Here is a 25131-nt window from a genome sequence, read left to right as displayed (position 1 = left end):
ATCTTTCTCCAGCCTGGCACCTTTTAGATGTATTCAGTTACAACATATCCAGGAGGCATCAGACCAGAAGAGGAGAAATGCCCTCAGGCTGTTCTTTCTGTCCACGTTGCCACCAATTCTTCCCATTACTTATCTATGATGGCAGTGCAGAAAAATAAAACATTAACAAAATACTGCAAAGTCCAAACTCCTTGCCAAGGAAGAAAGAGAACTGCAGCATACAGGTGGAATATAAAATTTGACTTTATCCTCTGAATGAACCAGATAAATATTTTTTTTCTACTAAGTGGCACTTCCCCAAACATGCAGCATGAAAAGTTACGAAGGACTTCAAGAAGGAACAATGCCATGTCTTTACATTTATGCAGCCTTGTGACAGCTGATCTCCCATGTAGCAGGAGTCCCAAGCCTATAGACGTACTGAAAACTGATTTGGAATTTGAAGTCTTTGCTTGAAGCCACTGGAGATAGTAACAGTCTTAGAAAGATGACGTCTGTTGAGATGTAGCAGCTCATTCCTGAGAAATCACACATGCTCCACCCAAGGAAGAGCTAACAAAATCTCAGATGTGGAATTCTGGCTGATATTAACTTAAGCAACTCTCCTGCTGCTTTTATTGCAGAAATTTTTTTCGCGTGATGATCTTTCAAGCAAAGATGGCTCTTGCATTGTCCTTGCAGTAAGATCTGACCCACAAAGAGCGGGCTCAAGAAAAATCCACGTAAAACAGGATCTAACCTGTGATGTTCTAATTTTTATTATAAAAGGTCTGGATGTTCAACTGTAACCCTTTATGTGTCTGTCAGGCAAGATGCTGGAAGGAGAATTATAGAGTAATGTTTTCTTACAAAATGAATCTGCTACAAATTGGGCTGAGTCACACCACATGTCCTTCTCAGCAGCATAATTAACTCTGCAAATCAAATCACCTCATCCAAATACTTGCATGGCTGTCCAAGCTGGTGGCTGATCTGATGCTACAGCATTTCTTCACAATCATGTTGATGTAGGCCTTCATGATTTTAATTATTTCTCCCACCTAATAAAATAAAAAGAAGATTATCAGAACCATTTAGTAAACTATGACACCACTGTGGATTCTCTCGGGGTCCAAGACAAGTTGGAGACATTTTACAAATCAACAAAGCTGGACTTCCAGCTGACGTCATGGCGGTATTGGACGTGAGGAGTGGGTCTCCGTACAAAAGTATTCAGAGAAAGCTAACTATGGCAGTTTAAAAAGCTTATTTTTCTCCCTAATGTTCAAAAATTCAGAAGCCCTTATTGATCTATCCACAATTATATTAGAAGTTTGTAGCTTGTTTCCTGCTCTGAACAAATAACAGAAGGAAAACATGGTCTATGAAGGGGTTGCCTGATATTCTGACCAGCCACCTAACTTTCCAATTGAAGTTATAATTAGCTGCTCTGCCTTATAATTTTTCTAGCCTGGCGTGGTCTGGGAACTCCTGTGGGGTCATTAAGACCCTTTCAGGGGGCCTGCAAAGTCAAATATTCTAACCTTTCTCAGTTTTAATACGTAGTACAGTGAATATATTGATAGGTTTACTGTACTAGGATCCTTTTTCAATCGTTTTTAAGAATGTCAAGGGATCCTGTCACCAAAATGTTTCAGAACCTCTGGTCTAACCCATATCCTGCTCTAGAAGAGCCATTTTTGAGCTGTTTAAATTGTTGAGACAAGAATGCCCTAAAATGTACCTGAGGGGTTTCAAAGTACATCTCTCTTTCATCCACAGTCAGCTTGAAGGTGTTGGGCTGGGGGGCTCCAAAGAAGATAATCTGCTCATACTGGAAAGTTTCCAGAGGCTTTGGCTCTCCCCGTTTGTACAGTGACACGTTCTCTGTATTGACACTGAGCCAAAGATCGTTGGGAAATCCCCCTTCTTTGCACTATAAGAAAAGGACCAAGAAATGTTAGCAAACAGGGATGGTGTAACTGAGGAAATTGACGGAGTACGTGATGTGTAGAGATCTTTGCCCTGCTCCAGCCTCAGGCTCCTTCAACCCTTGTCTTTTACCATTAGTGCTTTTTGTAAATATGTATCAAAACAGGTGAAAAGTACTAAATTAAAATGGCTTCTTTACTCAGAAATTTTCTATGCTGTGTTTTAATACAAGGACTTCTCCACTTATAAAAGTCTCCATCTACGAAAGAAAGGAAAGAAAGAAAGAAGGAAGGAAGGAAGGGAAAGAAAGAGGAACAGGTGATTCTAGAAACCAAGTAACTTTCCTATGATCCTGAATACAAAAGGTGTCATCTGAATCTCACAATGCAACAGAAATCTAGAATCACCAACATGCATACTGCATGTTCACCCCCCGTTTCCTCCTTTTCCTTATTGCATCCCAGTTTTCTTCTTCAACTTGTCCCTCCTTTCCTTCCTTCCTTCCTTGGCAGCTGGGAATACTGAAAAGGCAAAACCTTTTGTTTCATGCTATGTTTCCTTCCTTGGATTGTTTGTCCAAATGGAACACAGCAGAAGATGTCAGGTGGATAGAGGCCAACATTTCACACATGCACCAAAACCAATTAACAGATCATGGGGGGGGGGGGGGAACACAAAACATCAGGAGGACACTTGGACTATGGGGTGGAGGTATGTGCAGAGATAGTGCTGCTGATGAGCATCACTGCGCTTTACCCCACACCTGCTTCCATGTCTCTCTTACCTCAACGTCAAAGAGAGTGGAGCCGTAACCTGACCATTCTTTCATGATTGCCATGTAAGCCACCATGGCCTGTTGCTGTAGCAACCCCTGCAGTTTGTTCCACTTTTCCGCTATGCTGGCCCGAGCTGCTGACAGTTCTTCTTTCACCCACATCTCTACCATCTGCTCCTCTTCCACTTTTTGCTTCTTCACTGAGCCTGTCTTGAAGCCGCGCTTCAGAGTGCCCTCCAGGAAGCTAGTCCGCCTTCTCTCCAGAACTTGGCTGCTGGAACCGCTGCTCTTCATGGACTGCAGAATTTTCGACTTCAGACGGTTCACTGGATAGACGCTGTCGAGGGACCAGGAGACTTTTAAATAGTCCCCATAAAGATACTGCAGTCTCAGCGATGCCAAGTGTTGCAGGGTCTCCTCTGGGCCAGGAAAGTGACCATCAATGAGACTTTCATGCGCCTGTTAAAAAGTCAGAAGTAACGATTATTCCCAGCCTTTTATATCTGTTTGTAGTGTAGTGTGGTTAATAGTATCACATTTCAGGATATACTGCACAGGTGATACTAGTACTGAAATGTGTAAAATGTGAGCTTGCAACTATTATGATTAAAACCTGTAAGATGTTCAGTAGCCTAGACTCTCCTGACCTTGGAATTCTGTTTTATCGTAATTACATTATTATGATTTGTGTCTTGTTTTCTCAGGTAATGTAGATCGACTTGGCTTGTTCACAGCGATGTGCCAAAGCATGCTAATTCTTTTTATCTCAGTCTGATCAATCTAAACACCAACCCCCTGATCTATTGGCTTAAAACCTTTGGCTCAGTCAGCTCCTCACCCAGCCCTGATCAATGCTTCTGGCAGCACATAACTCTGCATCAAAAACTCCCATTTTAGGGACTATGGAATTCCCTCCTATTTTTTTCCAGTTCTGTCTGTTTTTTTATAAGCTTCCTGCCTATGATGAAGCAAGCAAGGCTTCATCACTTCACTGCCCCCTTTCCAACTGGCTCAGTGGTGGAATTCAAAATTTCTTACTACTGGTTCTGTGGCCGTGGCTTGTGGTCATGTGACTGGGTGGGCATGGCCAACTCAATGTCACTCATATCACTCACCTGGCCCCTCCCCTCCCAGCCATTCCTTGTCACCCAGCCTCAACTTATCTATAGTTCTGTACAAATGTTCACCTTTTTTGACTTTATTATCTGCATACTATAGATGTACTTTCATGGACCACTGAAAGGAGGAAATGGCTCACATGCTTTGCCCAAGAGTGTGATAGGCAACAGGCTTTTAAGGGGCTGCCACAAAGAAGGGGGGACAATGTATTTTCCAAAGAAGCAGAATGCAAACAAGAAGCAATGGTTGTAAACTGAACAGAGAGAAGAAGCAACCTAAAACTAAGGAGAAACTTCCTGTGAGTGAGAACAATTAACCAGTGGAACTGCCTGTCTCCAGAAGTTCTGGGTGCTCAATCCCTGGAAGTTTTTGAGAAAAGACTGGACAGCCATTTCTCTGAAACGGTATAGGGTTCACCCCAAGGTCCCTTCTAAGTATTATTCTGACACCTTTCCCAGGATTTCTACTCAGAGTTTGGCATCCTCAGTTTTCTTGCCTGAGCTGGGGGTTGGACTAGAAGACCTCCAAGGTCCCTTTCAACTCTTGTTAAACACATGTGTATTTTATGTTCTGGACTATTGACACTGAATGCATGTAAACCCTGAAAAATACGTGGTAGCCCTGGGCAAAAGAAAGGCAGAAAAATCACTCTAGGTGTAGGGACAGTGTAAAATATTAACACATGATAAATAATGGAACGATTAAAAATAATAGCACAGAGTTTTCTCTGTCTCTCTCTTCCTATTTTTTCTTTCTTTCTCTCCCTCTTTCTTTTCTTTCTCATACACAAACACACACAAACACACACACAGCACTTAACAGATAAGCATTTTGGAAGCAGCTCCTTTAAATTTCTTCAAGGCTGGAGTGGATTCCCCCACCCCCTCTGTCAGACCGCACTCCTTCTCACTCCAGCGCTTTAACTCACAGGGGGAAAGCGATACTTGCAGCATCCATGGGGAATCCTTGGAGAAGTTTTTAAAAGACCTGCTTCCAAAATGCATTTCTTTTACATTGCAAAAGTGCTCCAAGGCTCGATTCACCCCCGCCCCCCTGTCAGACTGCACTTCTTCTCACTCCAGCACTTTAACTCACAAGGGGAAAGCAATACTTGCAGCGTCCATGCCTTTCTTCCTTTCCCCCGGGGAGAAAGAGGACGTGGGGAACGGAAAGCTTGGAGAGCGATCACAAGTAAGCGATCGGGCGACCGGGTTGGGGGCGTGGCCAGCCAGGGATTGCCACCGGTTCGGTGACCCATGCCAAATAACTGCTACCGGTTTGCCTGAGTAGGTGCAAACCGGTTGAATAACACCTCTGAACTGGCTGCATAGAAGGCAGCAGCAGTTTGAGAAGATGTGTTCCGATGCTCAACACCTCCTCAAGCTATTGGTACTGAACTCTGAAACAGACATGTTTTTCAGCCTCCCAATATTTCAAATTTTCTGTCAAGGACTAACTGGGTGACCTTTAAAAAATTGCCCATTGTTGATTGGGTTTGGGCATTTGCTTGGCATTGCTGACAGCGGGTAATTTCACCTAAAACAGGCTCCTTGGTTGGGCTAAAGGGAAACCTCTTCAATCGTACTGCTGGTTAAGTTTTGCCATTTGCTAACATGCTACATCCATCCTTAACCCAATGAAGTTGTATGAATCTAGCTGCTTGTTTTGTCTCATGGAAGGCTTACCTGCTCAAACATAAAGGCAAATTCCACTCCCTCCTTGGGAACATTTTCAACATCAAGAAAGCAATAGAGTTTAAAATACAGCTGCCAATGGCCGTCCACGTCCTCTTCCATGGATCCAGCAAGTCTAAAGACAAAGGAGGAGAGTTTGGGGATCATTTGGATCATGGATCAAGGGTTGTCACTGAAAACTACTTCTTGCAACTCCTTCCACAACATTTATAACAGCTCAGCACATAGTACCCCACCAACGTTTTCATATCACTGCAAATGGTAGCGTGAGTGGGACAGGGCAAATTATGAGATGTTGATACTGCTTGTGCCAAGTAACTTTAGGCATTACAGGTAACATATGGCCATGTTGGGAGGAGAGGGCCAAGAAACAGAAGGGGCTTAAAAACACTTTGTCCAGGACACATTTGTAATTTTGTGCGAGTACAGATTTAGATATATGAAGCATGGTATTGCAAATGAGCCATAGCCGCCTTAGCAAGAAGTGCAAAATATAATATTCTTAGCAACAAAAACTAAACTTAGAGGGGCTGGGGCCTTAATAATTTGTATGGATATTTTCACACTATGGACACTCAACGTTGCAGCTATGTCTTACACACACTTGAAGTCCAAGTATGGTTATTTTTCTTACCTTTCAAACTTGGCCAAAACATCTGCTACAATCACCCTGCTCTCAATGGCTTTATCTACATGTTTATTGCGCTCAAAGAGGGCAAACATATTCCGACTGTCTTCCATGGCCAGGCCCCGGATCAGCTTCTCTACCACCTGGAAGTAGAGAGAGAAAGAAGGAAAGTTGAGCCCAACCAAGTTATTCTATGTTCAACAACGGAATTGGGCTATAAGATGTGATTGGGAAAGGCTACCAACAGACTGGACAAAGGATGTACATTTTGAGACAGAGTTTCTAAGGAACTGGCCTGCAGATCAGAAGGGAAGAGAGTTTCCATTTCCAATTTTTTCATTCTTTCTCGTATCAGCCAGTGAAGAGACAGCAATGAAAGAGTTCCTAGGCAGCCCAACTTTTTTAAAAAAGTCTTCTTACCTCCCCTGCACTGGTGTGAGAATTGATAGTGATCTGACAGGAACCTCCTCCGTGGCAATAGACGGTAGTGGTCATTTCTTCCCGAGCGATAAGTGCTTGTATTTCCTCCTGGGAGGGGACAAATTCTCTGCTCTTGGTTCTCTTCAGGGAATCCGTGATGAACTGAGAATACCGGTCTACTTCTGTGCCCAGAAAGAGATCTTTTACTCTGGGATGGGGAAAAGAAGAAGTACAGTGTCCTGTAACACGTTTTGATTCAGAGCCTTCCATCATTTGTATGTGGCATAAGAGAAGCCAAACTCATTCAAAGGCCGTAAGTTATTTATCACCCACGAGACGATTTTGTCATTTGATTTAAAGACGTTATACTAATTTGTGCCTCTCCCACCAGAGGGTATTTAGAGTTTTCTGACGACAGGGCTAGTATTTTACATTTTGATTTTTATAATGCCAGGGAATAAAGAGCACAACCGTGTAATTGCCTCTCAGGAGAGGCAATGCAAACACATCACATTGAAGGTTTTACAATATACAGGACATAAAGCATATCTCAGAATCTCTCCCAGCATCTGGTCTAGTTTTAACTTTCAGCTGCGATCTACACCCAAAGGCGATGAAAGCATGAGCGTGCACAGAATACCTCTTACCTCCTGAGATGAAACTTGAGGTAACGGAGGATTCCCCGGCTGGGAAGGAAGGTACAGCTCATGCAGGTCATGAGCTGCCAGTGATGAAGATTACCAGGGCTGTTGGGCTGTGGCACATGATTGGTTTGCTTGATCAGCTGACAATAGACTTCGTCGCGGAGGCCCCTGAGGTCATGGCAGGTCTGAAGGATGCCTTGGATAATGGGGATAGGGTCAGACACTGACTCGATTTCCTGAAGGGAGTTGAAGATCTTCATGGCTTCATCCTGAAGACTGCTGTAGCCCTTCTCTTGCTGCACTGTAAGGGAAAAAGAGCCACAAGAACAAGGCAAGGGAGAGGACAATCAGTACAGTACCTCCTTGGGAAATATCTGTTTGTTAGGCAGTTTCAGGTGTAATAATCTCATGAAAATTACATATATGCTCCTCGGGGATATTGCAAAATACAGTTACTAATCTCCATTTTAGCCTTCTCTGAATTGGTATCCACCAGATGTCTAAAACTATAAATAGTAGATAAAATTTATCACAGCTGGACAGTGCCAGATTAGAGAAGGTGGCTCTACTCATTCACTGCAGTCACACAGGATAGTGTGCATAATTGTTCTCCTAGAACAATGTAGGATTCTCCACCACCTTCCTTTTTCCATCTGGAAAGGCACTAGATTCTACTCTGCTCTGAAAGGCAGAAAAAAGACAATCTGAGCTAAGAATATAACTGATGCAATAAGAAATGTAATAAAATTGATTTCATTCAAGTTAGAAAAGGGAACCAAATTACCAGCCTAATTCCTGAGGGCTCCCCTCTGTCTGGGTAAAATATATTTTAAATATTATTGCTATTATTAATTGCATTGTAATGATTTTAAACTTTGTGAATATGAGAGTGTCCCATCCTGTTTAAAAGAACAAACTCGGTTTTGCATGCTTAATCTAAAGGCAACAGCACTAAAAACATTTTTTGCTTATGTATACTTATGAATTTGTCTCACTAAAATAATGGATCTTGCTTTTTAATCAACTATCTATAGGACTACACTGTTCATTTTCAGTTTTCTAGATATGAGACTTGATACTCCGTAACTTTGCCCTGTCCTCTCACGGGCTACATTTTGACATTTTTTTCTTTTGCACCTTCTGACTCGGTTCCTCAAATGTCAAAGCCGTAGTTACTTACTGTTGATCCCAACGTCTCCATAAGGCAATGGCAGCAGTGGTGAGTGCAAGGGATGCTGGGTGTATCTCAGGATAGGATTCCTTCGGTAGATTTGCTCTACCACTTCAGAATTAGTATTATTTTCCTGAAGCAAACAGAAGGGGACAGGGAGAGAAAAGGAGATGTTACCAGTGGCTTTGCCTTTCTCCTCCCAATATACAGGGTGTACCAAAAGCCAGGCCCCCATTAGTCCATTCACAATAAATTTTATTTTTTTTCCAGAGAAAATATTACTGTGAATGTTGAAAGGTCATTACTTTTAATTACATTTAATTATTAGTTTGAATCAGCAATCTTCTACATGTGACATGTATGATGTACTAGATTTAAGCCCTGGTACAACATAATATGTAGCCTTTATTATGCTATACACACATACTGCTGTCAGTAAAGTCTGTGGTGAAAAATGTGTATGCATATAGCTATATAATATTATCAAATGCCTCTGATTTAGTGACGGGGATAGGAATAAAGGGGGTTCATACATTAAAAAGTGCATTTGTGATTAAAAACAAGAAAGGCTTGCCAGGACCCTGGAGTTGTGTTCATATCCAGAAAGAGATTGAACTATGGCTTCTGTGTAGAGCTCAATTACAACTTTGTGGAACTCACCCTAATGTCACGAATAAGTTGCTGCGTGGGTGTTTCAATGGGAACTTTGCTGTCAATGACTCCTTGGATGGCAGAGGCCCAGCGCATGGCTTCATTCAACAACTTTGTGTAGAGGTGGTATGAATGCTTTCTGCCATGCACAGTGATGTTCCAGTAACCTGCTGGCACAAACACAACTAAGGTGAGTGTGTCACTATTTCAGACCAGTAAATAACAAGCAAGGCAATAGAGAAGACGGGAAGAGGTGCTACTCAGCCAAGACATGAAGACAATATGTTCTGTTCAACTGCAGTGTGGTGCAGTGTTAAATATGCAGCCCAAAGGCTTTGAAAGCTATTGGTTCTGCTATCAGAATGCTAATTAAAACCTGTGATTAGGACTGCTCCATCATTCATTGAACATGGAAATCTATTTTGCTTCAAGAAACCAATGAATGAAATATTAAGAGCTGCAGGTTGCACAATATTGGTTTAAGAACAGCCTGGGCTCCTCAAGTATGAATGCAGAGCTAAGACCTAATTATATTTTTCTGTTTTTTTTTCCCTAGCCAGTCAGCAAGTTGTTAGTGGACAAGCAAAGCAAACCGTTTCTCCTAACAACTTCTGGATGAGAAGGGACTTCATTCTACTAACCCAGAATTCAAGGAAAATGTAAAGGAGTATTCTGTTTTTCTAAACATACATGAATATATAAAAGAAAGATCAACTGTATGCCTGAATTCAAATAATGATCTTTGTGAGAACATGGGTGTGTTAGTGTAAGAACTCACCCACCTACTGTTCTGATATAACCTGCTAATTTAGTTAGTGCTGTGTGTCTGTCTCCCAGGTTTGCTTTTCCTAGCCTGATATTACTGACATGTATCTCTTTTCCAATGTTGAGGTAAAATTGTCCTCATGGTTATCAGCATATACGGGTAGTCCTTGAGTTACAACAGTTCATTTAGTGACCGTTCAAAGTCTGAAAAAAGTGGCTTATGACCATTTTTCACAGTTATGACCGTTGCAGCACCACCATGACCATGACCATGTGATCAAAATACAGCTGGCTTGTCAATTGACTTGTATTTATGGTGGTACAGTGTCCCAGCCTCATGTAATCCCCTTTTGCAACCTTCTGACAAGCCAAGTCAATGGGGAAGCCAGATTCACTTGACAACCAGATTACTAACCTATGAACTGTAATTATCTTAACAACTGACGCAAGCAAGGTTGTAAAATGGGGCAAAACTCACTTAACAAATATCTCACTTAACAGAAATTTTGGGCTCAATTGTGGTCGTAAGTTGAGGACTATCTGTATCTTATCAAACTGTGATTTAATCTGTTTCTAGAATCTGGATGCGCCACATCTGCAACATAATTATACCTTTCCAACAATAACTGTATTTAGAATAAAAGGGAATTTTAGGGTGAGGGTATGGCTAGAGTCGAGATTAGACTAATTGTTGCTTTCATGTAATTCCATGCTCTTGTCAAGCTGCTTTACAATAGATGCTTTTAAGTTTTAATTTTGCCATGGTTTTTATATCATAAATATCTGTGAAATTTGTTGGCTGTACTGGCACCTTCTGACATTCTGCTATTCAAGGATTTTTTTTAGTATTTATTTTTCATTTTTCTTTTTCATAAGATCACGTGCACTTAAACAGTGGTGTTTATCATTACATAAAATAATAATTACGTAAAATAATGTTCACCATTTTGGTACCATGATGATTTGTAATTATTTCTGAAGACGATGAGTTCAATTTTATATATTTGATTATTTAATAAACAAACCTTAAATGTTAGAACCGCTGTACATTCTTTATTTACTGATATCATTTTTCATGCACTTTTGTTCCTTTTATGTAGCAATTCATTTTATTGTTTAAATATTTTTAAATAAAAAAATAAAATTTTGCCTATGCCTGCTCTACATGCAGCATGAAGACATTTGCATGAGGACATTTACCCAACAATGTGCTAGTTATGCCCATGTCCCATTACAAATTCAGACATATTTCCACCTATATATAATTGCACATAATGAATGCAATAAAATCCTCCAAAGTTTTTGCAGGTGTCAGAAGAACTTGCAACCTGCTTACACTGTTAGCTCTTACCGGTTTCTTTGAAGATTCTTTCATCGGGCTGGACCACTGAGCAGAGGCTGTTCAGAACAAGCGTCCCAAGCTTGGTGGCAGTGCGTTCGGAAGACTTGTAATAATCAAGGGCAGTGCTGGTCAGTACAAACCAGCGTTTCTTCAGCTTCGGAGACAATGTCTTGCTGTTGCTCTGGACCTCCTTATGTAGCCAACCTGGCAGAAAATATAGGATCCACGGACTCAGCAACAGAAAACTTGTGCTCCTTTAGTACATCTGGGTTCCTGGCTGCTGAGGGAGCTATGGTGAAGCATCAGGTCTTCCTTTTTTTAACTTTCCAGCTTCACCTTCTGACTTTCTATTTAAAGTAATTACACTAATATTGTACTATATGATACTCCCAGAGCTGCAGGTAGCTTCCAACAGTTTGGGGTATGATGTCCTCTAAAAATTGTCACTAAGTAATCATTCTCAACATGTCAAAAGAGGAAAATTATTAATCCACGGGGAATAATTATATTTCATATATTTTAAGTATATGAATTTGTATTAATATAATTGCACACAAACACACCCCAAAGTTGCATTTTCTTGAACTAAGCAGCTATTTGATTTATTTACTGGAGTTCTTATGCAACTCCAATCCAGCTTCTTACGCTTTCTTTCAATAAAAAGTCCAAAATAGCAGAGCAGTATCACAGATTATTAAATAACTATCAATAACATTACAAACAACAGCAAAACGCTCATGACTCCTGAGACACAATAACAACCCAAACACACCCAAGGGAGGGAGCTTTATATTAAGTTTAGCATGTTTTGTTCAGTATTATTTATAGAAACATAAACACCTGCCAGGTATCTTTACAGCAATCATCACAATCCCCCTGTAAGAGCCTTTCAACAGGTTGCCGGATGACCCACCTAATGAATTCCTGGCTCAGAATTTAATAGCTCGCTCTTCTAGTCAAGATTTTATCTCAATTCTCCTGGCCATTGATAGCTTTGTATCCAGCTGCTGCCAGCACTACTCTCTCTGTTTGTGAGACGGTTGAGCTGTGTTATGACTCTGGTGACTGGCTAAAAACGGCACTGTAAAAGAACCTTTTACTAGCAGAATGTTTTATCTTCCCAATTTCCTGGGGCATAAAATAAGCAAAATCTTGATAATTTTTCAATTAGTTGCTTTATTCAGCCTTTCCTATGTTTAATGACTTCATAAAAAGAACTATATAGCTCCCGCACCTACATTGGCTGGGAATTCTGAACTAAAGTTCAACATTTCATACTAAGTATTGATTTAGCTGATTGTCTATGGAAATTCTCAATCATCCAGGTCATGGTTGTCCCAAAGGTGCTTTTCAAAAGGCAACTGGATTTTCTTGGGGTTTTTTTCTCCTTGAACATGTTTTGCTTCTCACCCAAGAAGCTTCTTCTTCCATTCTGGAGAAACTGAAGAAGCTTCTTGGATCAGAAGCGAAATGTTTTCAAGAAAATAAACCAAGAAAGTCCAGTTGCCTCTTGGAAAAGCACCTTTAGGATTTAGCTGATTATTTCTGCCTTGGTCATCTCTGCATCTTCTTTTTTTTTTACCTCTCACAATAAACTCCTGCCCGTCAACCCTGGATTCGCCTTTGGGCTTCTGTAGGAGAGAGATCCAGTGGTGCATCTCTTCAGGGATGTCACTGTTGCAATGAATGACTCTATTTGCCGTGATGATCACAAAGGAATTTGGCCTGCAAAGTAGAAGGAAGGTGCTTCATCTCATCCTTGCCATGGAAAACTTACTGTGCTCACCTATTTAACATTTACATAACTTACTTCCTGGGAAGAGATGTGAACATCTCTATTTCCCAGGTCCGAGAGAGAGAGAGAGCGATCATGATGCTCACAAACATGCTATAGAAAAGGTTTCTGGTCTGATAGGCATTAAACTAATGAATACATAAATAAATAAACTGTAGAGGCCCCCCAAAAGCAGAGTATTTCCCCATAGACTAAACTGTTAGGAAGAAAACATACATGATGTAGGTTTCCACCTTGTCATTTGGAAAAAAATATGTTTAGTATTGCTTCCGTTATTGGGGGAGGTATATTTTGTAAATACCAGGAGCCAGGAAAGATAAGGTGTGAGTTTAATATTAATATTGACCTCATGTGCTGCTACTGGGCTTCCCACAATCACTGCATTTTGAGGAACACACCTGGAAATTAAAATAGTCCCAATCATCTGATCAAACCCATTAGTTTTTATGTTTTTAGCACAGCAAGCACTCTCTAACACAGGTTCCTTCCTTTTTAGATATTCTTCTCAGAGAATCAGATAAAATGGAATTAAAGACAAATGGATTATCTTGAGGGCCAAGATAACTTGCATTGACTCTCCCTTGCCCATACAGTTTAACTGTGGGCTAAACATAGATCTCTATTACAGAAAGTCTCTACCATTAAAACACCTCAGTTTATTTAGTTGCACCATTGCAACTTAAAATTCTGAAATCCAAATCTATGCCGATTTTATTGATCTTGAGTTTATGCTTCTTTTTCAAGGATGGAAAAAAACCAGGAGTCCTGTAGCTGCCAACGTTTTTGCCACTTTAGACTCACATGGACCTCCTCCTCCTCCTCTTTCCCAACAACCTCCTCTCCAGGTGCATATGGTGAAGGGCTCAAAGTTCACTCCATCCAGAAAAGCCACTCATCGCTATGGGGTGATTGTAGAAGTATGAGGACAGCCTTAGCTTCCTGCTGTGTGTAATATTTTATTCATTTATTTTATTTATTAAGAAAATCTATATGATCGCCCAACTCACAGTGACTCTTTTGTTTCTGTAAGAGGCTTACAGAAATAAATCTCTAACATAAAACCCAATACCCCGCCCCCATAACCATCCAACCAACCACCTGATTGGCTCTGTATCCTCTGGGGGGTACGGGGGGGTCCCCATGCCCATTGGCAAAACTATGTTTTTAAAATAATGCAGAAGAGGGGAACCACCCCAGGAAGGGGAATTGTGGAAATATGTTTCTCAAACATGAGTATTTGAGGGGTTACACACTATACAAATTGTTCCAAATAATCTGCTGAGGAATAAAAGAGTCCTCACAGCAGAGCTGTAAACTACAGCTACCAAATATTACTAAGGGGAGAGCAGTAGGTTTTGGCATTAATGATTACACACTAAAAAACACCAATGCCCTTGGAGAGATACTTAAAATGGGTGAAAACATTTTAAGCAGCTCTTTTTTGCAATTGTAGTTTATCTACATGATTTAAAACGCACAGGCGTTAACCACTTATTTTAAAGGAAAAAAAAGAAGAGCCTAGGGATCTAGGTTCCGCTCCTTCAGGCGTAACCGCACACGCCCCTATTGGGAAGTTTAACATATGTGGTTTATGAATTTAAATATATTTCCCTATAGCAATGCTGCTATACTATAGTAATGTTAAAATTATAGAAGGGAAAAAAACCCAATGAGAAAACAATCACAATCTAATTAAATACAAAGCTTACCTGTCAGGATTATCAGATGCACAGACAGAATCAATAAGCCCAACATCAAGGGTTCCCTTTAAAACAATAACATGAAGTTATAATAGTAAATATAGAACTGATATACTTCTGAAACTTTGTATTTTCTTTCCTGCCTTTTTTTCTCAAATTTGTTTCAGATAACCTATAATGTCCAAGGTGGCTAGGAACTAGCTGGCTTCTTAAATGACTGGACTTTAAGCATTCTGTGCCCTGCCTCTATCTCCCCTCAGATGGGGTATTAGGAACCATAAATATCCTCTTCGTGTATACACAGTATCAGACTGACTATACAAACATGCTTCTGTTCCAAGTGCAGAAGATACACAAAAGGACCTATCACAAATTTCCAGAAAATCTATATTACACTGTTTGTGGTGGCCTAAAGCAGGCGTGCCCAACTCCTGGCCCGTGGAGCAGCACCGGGCTACGCGGCCTGCCAGAAACCGGGCCATGCAACTAAGCAACTAAATCCCCCATCTGCAGGATACAGGAAGCACAAGAAACCACGCCCATTCGAGTCCCCAGAAAAAAACCTCTCTCCATGGAATTGGTCCCCAGTGCCCAAAAGATTGGGGGGCCACTGGACTATATTACCTATTGTTGCGATTGATGGCATCAACTAATGAGGGCTTTTAGTTTACAGTTTTGATGATTCTATGAGATGCCAATTAGACCATTTTGATGAGCAGCAACCGTATCACTAAGACATAATCAACTACTGAATTCATGAGAGACAACACAATCTTTCAAGCATGATGTTCTCTTAATTGTTGCTCACCACCGCATTCTTTGGATTGGCTTGTTCATCTTGCATTTCTCTCAGCTGTTGCTCTGTGGCGCTATGCACATGACTTAGGACATTAAACCAGTCACTGTCAAAATAAAATATATAATCAGAATTCATTTTAGATGGCCAGCAATACCAGGCTTATATAATTTACCAGGCAGATGGGTCATTATATCATCTTGTGGAATTATCCCCCCTGAATGTTTCCCACAAAGTTAACCAATTATTAGCTAGCTGTATGTTTTCTACGGAATCTTTATAAGGAATTTGTTTATTCTAAGTTCAACCATTACATTTATCAGGTTTTGCTTTTTTTATATGGCTAGTGAATCTGATCATGCATAATAAATCACAAGCTGTTAATCACAGTTTGTTGGATGTAGCCAATTGTTCTTTAACCAACAAACTCTCTGGATTTAGATAATAAGTCAAAAAGGAAAAAAAGAAAGTGTGACAGTGTGATAAATGACTCTGTCACTGACAGATGGTGATTGTCCAAGATGTTGGGAACAGGTCTTTCTCAGTTCTGCTATGTAACAACTTTTAGAAAGGCTTAATATTTCAATATAGATTGTATCATATGTTGTTCTCATAGTCTGACACAAGATATGTAGGATATATTTGCAGTCATAGGATAAATGTCTGCATATTTATTATAGCTGTTATTACTTTGGACTGGAATACAACTTATGAAAAAGGCAATTGTGAGGGCCAGTTTGAGTAGTCTAAAGCTGTGGCATGGAACATACAATTCACAAAGACTAAAAAGGCCATTAACGTATCAGTTTCATTAAATAAATCACCCAATTTAAACTGTAATATGGCACAAACAGATACAATACAGTTAAGTACCTTTAGATGATGAAAGCTTTACATAGTAAACAGACTACTATATTTCACTGTCAAAAAATTCAGATATTAAGAGTTCTGAGTAATCTTCTGATTCTTGAATCATAGTATAGCAACAGATAGGAAGTATCTGTAATTATGTGCTACTTTAGCAGAGATTACACATTTTCTAGTTCAGTGGGGCTTGTGAATTGGTTGCAAGGAGGATCTTATAGCTCCACAAAGGAAAAACAGTTGGTATTTCTAGGAATTGGAGCTGCGGAGGAAAAGTTTCAGAGACAGGCACAACTTTTGTTTAACCACATACCTGGCATCCTCTGGTGACTCCGCCACTATATGATAAACCCGATCACCTGTCACGATATCGAGGGCATTCTCTTTCTCGTGAATATCCACAATTTCCCTGCAAAAGACCATTCATTAAGAACCAGGCTGCCAAAGCTATCCAATAAATTTTAGGCTTTCTCTCTTTGGCATATTTGGCATTAAGGAAGTTTGGAGCTCATCTTGTCTTATAGAAGAAGCTCAGGTCATCCTTGCTGGCAAGGTCAAACATTCAAGAAAGACCAATAGAGAAGACTTTAGTATGGGTTAAGTGAACATTTCATAGTCAGAGACCTAAAAATGCTTCTTACTATAGCAGTCACCTATATGCAAATCCACGACAAATGAAGATCAAGCAGCTTTCTAAGACTGGGGAAGACAGTCGCATCCAAATCAGACTAAGTCCCCAAGTCCAGTTTCATATTTCCCAACAGTGCAAGTGTCTTGTCTGGATTTAACGTCAACTTGTTCTAATTCACCTAACCAGTATTAAGTTCAGGTAATATTGAAGTATGCTAAGTGCTTCCTTGAATTAAGGAAAAACAGAAATTAGTCTCATCAAAACACTAATAATGCTCCACTCTAAAACACCTGATGTCTCCCAGCAGTTTCATATACAGTAGCTATTGAGCAGCATGGGGAATAATAAGATGCAACATGTGAGATAAGTGAACAGCAATATCCCAGCACCATTTAAGGATATAAACTGTTGCAAAAATTTATATTCCCAAGGACCAATTTGATTAAGAGAATTCAGAAGGATATCACAGTTAGTGGTATCAATAGTTTAACACTTCTTCCATATTGCTATTTTTTCCACCTCAAAATGACTAATAATAATACATTAGTTTGTGGTTAAGGTTTAGAGCTGAGTTAACTTCTCCTTACATTTGGATACAGTTTGGGGCTCTCTAGTAGCTCTCAAGGCTGACTGTTTTTTTTTTCAGACCAAGCAATTGGAAGGATCCAAACAGGGGGTAAGAAAGTAGCCTAATATTGAAGATGGAGCTAATGGAAAGTAAGCAGGGAAAGGCGGGTAAAGAGCCTTCTTTATAAATAATGAACATCATAGAGACAAATGGGAGTCAAACTGACTAGAAAGTTTTCAGACAAGAACAATTTTGCATGAATGAGAACACTGGAATTCAAAAGTTTAAAATGCTCCCCTTCAGAGAAATGTCAATTTTCTTTCACAGCTTTTGAGCTACGTTTGAAGTACTCTCGGACTTAGATCCTAAAATTATTTTTCTGAAGACCAGGCTGCTGAGAATTTTGCTCTTTTCCTTCCAACAGTGAACAAAGAAGTAAAATAATGAGGTAGGTTAAATGGTCGAGCCTTGTTTTCCTTGAAAGGAAAGACATAATAGCATTGCCCGTACTTTGCTTTCCTGATATCAATTGTTCCTTTCAGCTTTTCTTCGCTGTCATTCTCAAAATACATCAGTTTGGCCTCTCTCAGGACAAACCAGCGCCGTTTCCAATTCCGCCGAGATAATGTGGACATGCCTCCTCCTTTCTTATAAAGCCAGCCTGACTTTAAGGCCTCCTGTTTGGCTCGGAACCACATAAAGGCCTCGTTTTTTAGGACACACCAACGCCGCCTCCAGGGGTTCATCAGCCCCCCTGCAAGAGAAAGAAACCAAGTTGGAAAAACACTGAGTATTAACCACATTTTCTCTAGCTGTATCTGACAAGATACTGATATATTCATATTTCTGTCCATGATTGTAAGACTACCCTAAAAAATTAAATACTTCCTATAAGTAGAGTTAAGATCCACCTATGGTTTAAACCAGTGGTCCCCAACCTTTTTTGCGCCACGGCCCGGTACCAGCATCACAAAATGATCCGCGGCCCGGTACCGGCATCAGCACGCATGACAAGGCAAGGTGAGCCGAGCGACCGGCCAGCCAGCCGTCCCCCGCTTCTCCCCACCACCTTCAACTCCTCCTTTGTACCTTTGTCGATGGGCTTCGCTTCAGGACGGCTTCGGGACGGTCGCTCGGCTCGCCTTGCCTTGGGTGCTGAAAGAATCCTCGCGCCTTAGTTTCATTTGAAGCCCCCCCCTTCGATGAAACTAAGGCGCAAGGATTCCTTCAGCACCCAAACTCCGCTTTCCAACCGGAAAAGCTCACCCGGAAGCACTTTCTTGTCAAACAAGATGGCGGCGCCCAGCAAACCAGTGGCCCGGTAGGAAATGTTCCACGGACCGGTACCAGTCCGCGGCCCGGTGGTTGGGGACCCCTGGTTTAAACAATATTGCTGTTCACCCCACTACTGTGACTTTGGGAGGCTGATGATGAATCAAGATAAAAACAATACTAAGTACATAAAAAGAAGAAATTACAAAAATCAATACGCATATAGGACTGATAGACTTTATTGGGCCATCAGAAGACGTGTCACTTCCGGCAGTGGGAGAGACATGGAGAACTCTAAGATCAACAGGGAGTGATCCATCCATGACAATAAACCAATGGGAATAGCTTCCAATTCACTCTGATTGCCAATATAAAAATAAAAAACTCACATCCCGTAATTTACTAACACCTATTTATGATTTTATTGAAAAAAGAAATAGGGAAAAGGGAAATTTTTTAAAGAAAGAAAGAAAAAAATACATTGCTGTATTTTTTTCCCCCTACAACACAAAGGACTCATAAAATTGATTGCTGTTATTTTTTGGGAGAAAGCCTTTTTGGTATTAGTGCTATTAGCGATTTTGAACCATTACTATACAGTTATTATAGAAGAAGCTTGCTACAATTGGGCAAACATGGCTCACAAAAACCAATGTGCCAACAATACAGAATCTGGGTTCATTTCCCCCATCTACAAAGCTCAACATATATACTCTTTTAGGAAATCCTGAAGATCTAGAATCCTGAAAAAACTTATCTGTAAAATGGGAGAAGTATCTTAGAGTATCTCTAATATGAAACCCAGTTTATCTACTCCTAAAGGTGATCTAGAAACTTGATCTAGAAACAACTTTAGCAAAAAAAAAAATCCTTTGAAACTCCTTGTCTACAATACGATATATTTTATACTGGAACGAAAACAGGACCAAGTAAGCAAAAAGAGAAAAGAAAGAATGTACCAAGTTAAGATGAGTGATTGAAGAGGCAGATAACCTGCTAAATTCATGGAACTGAGAAACCCCTTACCCTTCATGTAGAGATAGCTGTGAAAATATGCGGGCCCAGATCCATTGAACAGAGTGACCCGGCCACTACAGAATTCTTCATCTGTGTCCATATAAGTATCCCCTTCTTCATCTTTGGTATCTAGAAACTAGGAGAAAAATGAATTATTGTTATCTGGTAAACTATCCAGCATCTATTATTTCCTGGGTACAGTAACAACTGTATAGAAGTTGCATCAAAACCCCTCATTCAAGAATTCATTTAATAAACAAATAAGAAAAAAGTATGACTAGTACCAAGTTGGATGGACTCAATGCAGTGAAGGGCCAAGTTAGGAATAGAAATGGATCACCCTGGAGATAGTCTATTTATATAGTCATCAAGAATAAAAACTGACTTAATGGACATAATCAATCCATCAATTATAGCAGCCATATATAAACAACAGCATGGATGAAAATTCCAGAGGATTATATTAAAACATATCACACTGTTGTCTAGAATTGTCTAATTGAATTATATGCCTTGAGATATCTCTTTTAATAACAGAGTTAAGAAAAAATAGTGGGATCATTAATTTGATAAGGAAAATTTGCATGAAGTAATTTATCACTTTCTTGATGGGCAAAATATTTCTTCACTCAATCCCCACAAGAATAATAAACAAGATTCGGATCCGGCAAGAAGGAAGCCAGGATATATTGAGATGGATAAATGAAATAACTATTGAGAATGACTTCAGGATTACTTAGATAGAAGGAGATTTAGAATATTAATACTAACCTAATATGTAAAAACAACACAGAGGCTGGTTTTTGGCTCAGGCAACAGAACGATTAGAAGCAACCATTGAACACTATTTCAAGGTCAAAAGAAGTGTGCCTAGTTTGATATCAACTTTCTCTTATAACTTTTATAATGGAAGATATTTTCGATCATTAATGGTCTTTATGTGAATGCACATACACACACATAGAGAGAGAGAATCTCCCAGGGAAATAAGAAGCTGTAATATAAGGAAGAGTCCAGTGACCAAATATATAAAAACTGACGTAGATTACATATAGATGATCTAAGTATTCCCAGGATATATATATACAATAATGCTACAAACAGTTCATTAGGTATGCATAATAAGTAAGCCATAAACAAATGCGTTGTCACAACAGATGGTTATAACCAACAGGGTAAAAGACATGTTACGATGGACTGAACAAATTAGCATATGTGTCTCTGAGGGCATATGAAAATAATAACTTTATCCTGCCTTTCCTCCATTATGGAACTCAAGCCAATGTTGCTCATTGGAATTTATGGATTAAATTTGACAATGATATCAATTAAGGAAATATTAATGACATTATCACCTATGTAAGATGAAACAGGTTAACAGCAGGAATATTCAACTGCAATGGTTATGAAAGTTTCTCACCGAGTCCAAGCTTCCACGATTGGAATCCAAACCGTTGCTATGAGAATTGCGCAGGCCTTCCTCCCTGTTTAGTGGCTCAATTGATGTGTTGCTGACATCTACAATGCCATCATATTCCTCGTGATCATAATCTGATTCCACATCTGGAGGCAAGCTGTAAATTGGATCTTCCACCTCTACCATGTCATTCTGCGTTACTTCCGAGCCTATCCAGTATATACTTTTCAGATGTTCTTTCTGAGGGCTTCCAGCTCTCTCAGTAGAAGGAAGCAGAGCATTACCTTCTCTGTTCTCATCCTCCCCAGACACTGGCATATTTGGAGATGTGTCTTCCTCTGAATAATAGTTATCGCTGGTCCTGGTGCTACTGTCCTGGTTCAACAGACTTGGGCTGGGGACTGGCGGCCCTTCTTCATCAGCAGGAAAACCTTCATCTTCTTCTTCCTCAGCTAGTGGAGCAACAAGGCTACATTCAATGTTGAGAGTTCCTTCATTCGACAGGGAGCGTTCTAAGTTTTGCACACTTTCATCCAGGTTCCCAAAATCTAAAAGTTCTAAGAACTCCTGTGCAACCCTGGATGCTTCTTTCTCTAGTCTCTGTATTTCTTCTTCCCGCTGCCGCTTCATCTCATTCTTGGTATTCTCACATGTAATGGACACATGATCTGCCTTCTGTTGCCACTGCAGCTTCTCAATTTCCCTTTCCAACCGCAAAATCTCCTCCATTTGACGCTGTTCCTCTTCCCGCAGTGGATGGTTCTCCTTCTGATTCTCCTTCTGGGTTTTTAGTACTTCCATCTGATTTGAAAATGCAAGAAAATAACTAACTTTCATAAATCATTTTAGGCAGTCATCAATAGATCTGAATAGATTCAATAGTCATATCGATAGATTCAGGTGCTATCATAACCACCAAGTGGTGCTTCATTGCTCCCCAGTTCACAAGATTTGTTTAATTCTAACTTTTCAAAGATAAAAATATGGAATATTCATTAAATCTCCTTCAGCTGAATGTAATTCAAAAGAAGATCAGCATGGGTAGTGTATCTCCTTTGATACACTAGTATTTGTATGGTATTTACCCAAAAAACAAAACCCAAACCAAAGACAACTACTGTCTGAGGCCTGTTCTATCCATGGTTGGAACCAATGCTTTTCAACCAGCCCCAAATTAAGAGACAATAAACTGAATTCACTGGAATTCTTCTGTGAATACCTGTGATTCTAATCCAATAGAATCCCACTCAAAATTAAAACCCTGTTTTTTTAAAAAATAGTCAAAATCTTTTTAAATTTTGTAAGATTTCAGCACTATCAAATTCTGAAAATAGTTTTAGAGATGAAAGCAGAAAGTTTCCCTAGTGTGCCACCAAGATGTTGTATTAATTTAGACTTCTGTATGAATGCACAGAATCTAATTCCTAAAATATTGAATCCATTTTTTATAATTGCCTGAAACCTTCTGCATAACTTGAAAAAAAACCACCCTGTTGCTGGTTGGCTCAAAAGGAGAACATCAATTGTCACTGCGGTTTCAAAAGTTTCTGTGCGCCCTGTGTGTTCTGTGATTTACCTCATGATACTCCAGTTTGCCTGACAATCTAGTTGGCTTTGTATATAGTTGTGAAATACATTTATTTATATAAAGCTACAAGTTCGTGTCAACGTCTCTGACTTCATTTGGACATCGGCTGCTTAATTCCCTGACAGTTCTGCTAGGGTTCCTGAAGAAGAGGTGGAAGACTGGAGAAACAAGCGGACATACCTGAGCTACCTGCAGTGCTGCTTCCAACTCCTCCTTTTTCCTATTCAAAATAAAAAAGCAGTTATCCAATTAAAATACACAGCCTAGTTTGACAGGCATTTCACAAAGAAGTAACAGATAATCGCATTACCTTTCAATTTCTAGTACCGAAAATCAATGTAATTTTAAACAGTATACCTGCCTTTGTTATTTATGTCTTAGTTAAAAGCTGCCTTCAGAACCCTAGAATTTATTACAGCACATTTAATTAAAAGCTTGGGTTTTCTGAAGGCTGAATTTCCTTAAAGGTTTTAGAGCAGAAACTGACAGCTACTTGATATGTATGGACCATTCACACTATGGGCTGCCTCTGGCTAACTAAAAGAAATCAAGTTTGCCTTATGATGAATAATAATTCATCATCATCAAAAACATTAATTAAATTTGAAAAAAACACCCAGGTTAAGACAGGCAAATACCTGGACTTACATAGAACAGAAAGACACTGTTAAGCCTATTTCCCAATTCTGGAATTAACCTGGGAAACTGGAGGGGAAAGGGAGACACGTGCAAACAAAGATGGCTGAGCCTTTGGAAAAAGTTGAATTTTTTGAAAACCAAATGTAACTCCTTTTTTATAGATCCCATGGCAGAGAAAGAGGTTCATAAAAGAGCAGATGCTGCTGCTTTACAATTTCTAATTTACCTTTGCCTTCAGGATCACCAACCTTAAGTTGCTTTGGACCTGGGAATGAAATCTATTTATTTCACATAATATTATTAGTTGCATGTAATAATTTGATTCGAGATACAGAGATTTCTTTGTATGGAACTCCCTCTCTCCGACACTCTAAAATAGCTTTTTGGACTGCTTCGACTGAATCCTGGTAAGATCAGAATGGCTTTGGGTATAAAGAAACTCAAGATCCAGGACTTTTGACTTCCTTTGTTCTGGATGGGATGGCACTATCCCAGATAATTTTGGTGTGCAGATGGCAGTCGTGGCTAGGAAATTGTATAACTTTGCACTGTGTGCTAGTTGCGCCCTTTCCAAGATCAGGAGTCCTGTGCATATTCATTCAAGCCATGGTCACATGTGGACTACTGCAATGCACTCAACATGGAGCTATCCTGGAAGATCATTTGACAGTTCCAGCCAGTGCAGAATGCAGGCTGTCCTTGGGGCCCCTAGAGTGGTCCTTAGTATACTACTGCTCTGCCAGCTGCACTGACTGCCAGTTTGCTTCTGGGTGCAATTCAAGGAGTTGGTTATTACCTTTAAAGCCTTGCAGATTACTTCCCATCACAGTCCAATGGGATTGTTTCACCCCAACCAGGCCGGCAAAGGAGGCATGCTGCAGACCCTGTTGTTCAAGAAATTCTGGCTGGTGGGGTCCAGGAGAAGAGCTGTGATTCCTGCCTTTTGGGACATCTTGCCTCCGCCCCCACCAAACCAGGTGAGATCTGTTCCCATCCTGCTGACCCTCCATAAGAGAGCCTGAAGACCCAGCTCTGCCAGAAGGTCTTGGGCCCCAATGGGGGTACATTACGCTGAAGGGGGTTGACAGACTAATAGCAGATCCCACCTCCCTCCCCGCATCTTTTAATTATAAATTGTATTTTTATTGTTCTTAGACTGTATCTGTTATGGTTTTATTGCTTTTAACATTGTAAGCTACCCAGTGACCTTGCAGCAAGATGGGCAGCAAATAAATTAGACAGATAGATTAGATAGATAGATAGATAGATAGATAGATAGATAGATAGATAGATAGACATACATCTCTCAGAAATATAGCCATTGTACCTTTTCTTTTCCTTCTCTTCTTGCTTCCTTCTACACTCCCTCTCTTCTTGCCATTGCCTGTCTTCTTCCTCTTTTCTAATCCTCTCTTCTTCTCGTCTCTGCTCCTCAGCTTCCTCTTTCTGTCTCTGTTTTTCTTCCAGCAGGTCTTGATAGAGGTTGCGAGCTAGGCATCCACGCCAGTGCTTTTGCAGGACAATGGCAGATGCTTTCAGGCGCAAGAGAGACTTCTTCCAGAAGTGAGCGCGATAATTTTTTTGAATGGTCACAACACTGGCTAGCACTCTTCGATACTTCTTCCTAGTCAAAAGGCACACAAGTATGGAGGTCACACCAATATAATCACCTTTCTTCCTAAATTTTCCCTAGCTGCTGTTTTGCCCTGTTAAGTCTGTTCTGA

General features: G+C 40.1%; 1 protein-coding gene across 3 annotated transcripts in view; it reads right to left on the bottom strand.

Moving 5' to 3' along the window:
- Positions 1 to 762: 762 nt before the first annotated feature.
- The window catches only part of LOC113441087 (unconventional myosin-X-like), a 54981-nt gene continuing 30612 nt past the window's right edge, over positions 763 to 25131 (bottom strand). The window contains exons 16-34 of one of the 3 annotated variants that reach the window (XM_087920642.1): positions 24735 to 25031; positions 22937 to 22988; positions 21184 to 21957; positions 19773 to 19899; positions 17985 to 18228; positions 16589 to 16684; positions 15424 to 15517; positions 14625 to 14680; positions 12703 to 12845; positions 11130 to 11324; positions 9023 to 9183; positions 8372 to 8495; positions 7195 to 7492; positions 6548 to 6755; positions 6134 to 6270; positions 5491 to 5614; positions 2696 to 3145; positions 1724 to 1915; positions 763 to 1040 (exon numbers count right to left, since the gene is read on the bottom strand). In XM_087920642.1, coding sequence (XP_087776768.1) covers positions 927 to 1040; positions 1724 to 1915; positions 2696 to 3145; positions 5491 to 5614; positions 6134 to 6270; positions 6548 to 6755; positions 7195 to 7492; positions 8372 to 8495; positions 9023 to 9183; positions 11130 to 11324; positions 12703 to 12845; positions 14625 to 14680; positions 15424 to 15517; positions 16589 to 16684; positions 17985 to 18228; positions 19773 to 19899; positions 21184 to 21957; positions 22937 to 22988; positions 24735 to 25031 — 3886 coding nt within the window. In that variant the 3' untranslated portion in view covers positions 763 to 926. Of the gene's footprint in view, positions 1041 to 1723; positions 1916 to 2695; positions 3146 to 5490; positions 5615 to 6133; positions 6271 to 6547; positions 6756 to 7194; positions 7493 to 8371; positions 8496 to 9022; positions 9184 to 11129; positions 11325 to 12702; positions 12846 to 14624; positions 14681 to 15423; positions 15518 to 16588; positions 16685 to 17984; positions 18229 to 19772; positions 19900 to 21183; positions 21982 to 22936; positions 22989 to 24734; positions 25032 to 25131 lie in introns of all 3 variants that reach the window. The other 2 variants (XM_087920641.1, XM_026707886.2) reach the window with 2 other exon arrangements.

Source organism: Pseudonaja textilis, chromosome 1 (genome assembly GCF_049901715.1).
Source record: "Pseudonaja textilis isolate UNSWEBS1 chromosome 1, rPseTex1.2, whole genome shotgun sequence".
NCBI lineage: Eukaryota > Metazoa > Chordata > Lepidosauria > Squamata > Elapidae > Pseudonaja > Pseudonaja textilis.
The sequence above is the reverse complement of the archived record's forward strand: the minus strand, read 5'-3'. Positions and strand labels throughout refer to the sequence as shown.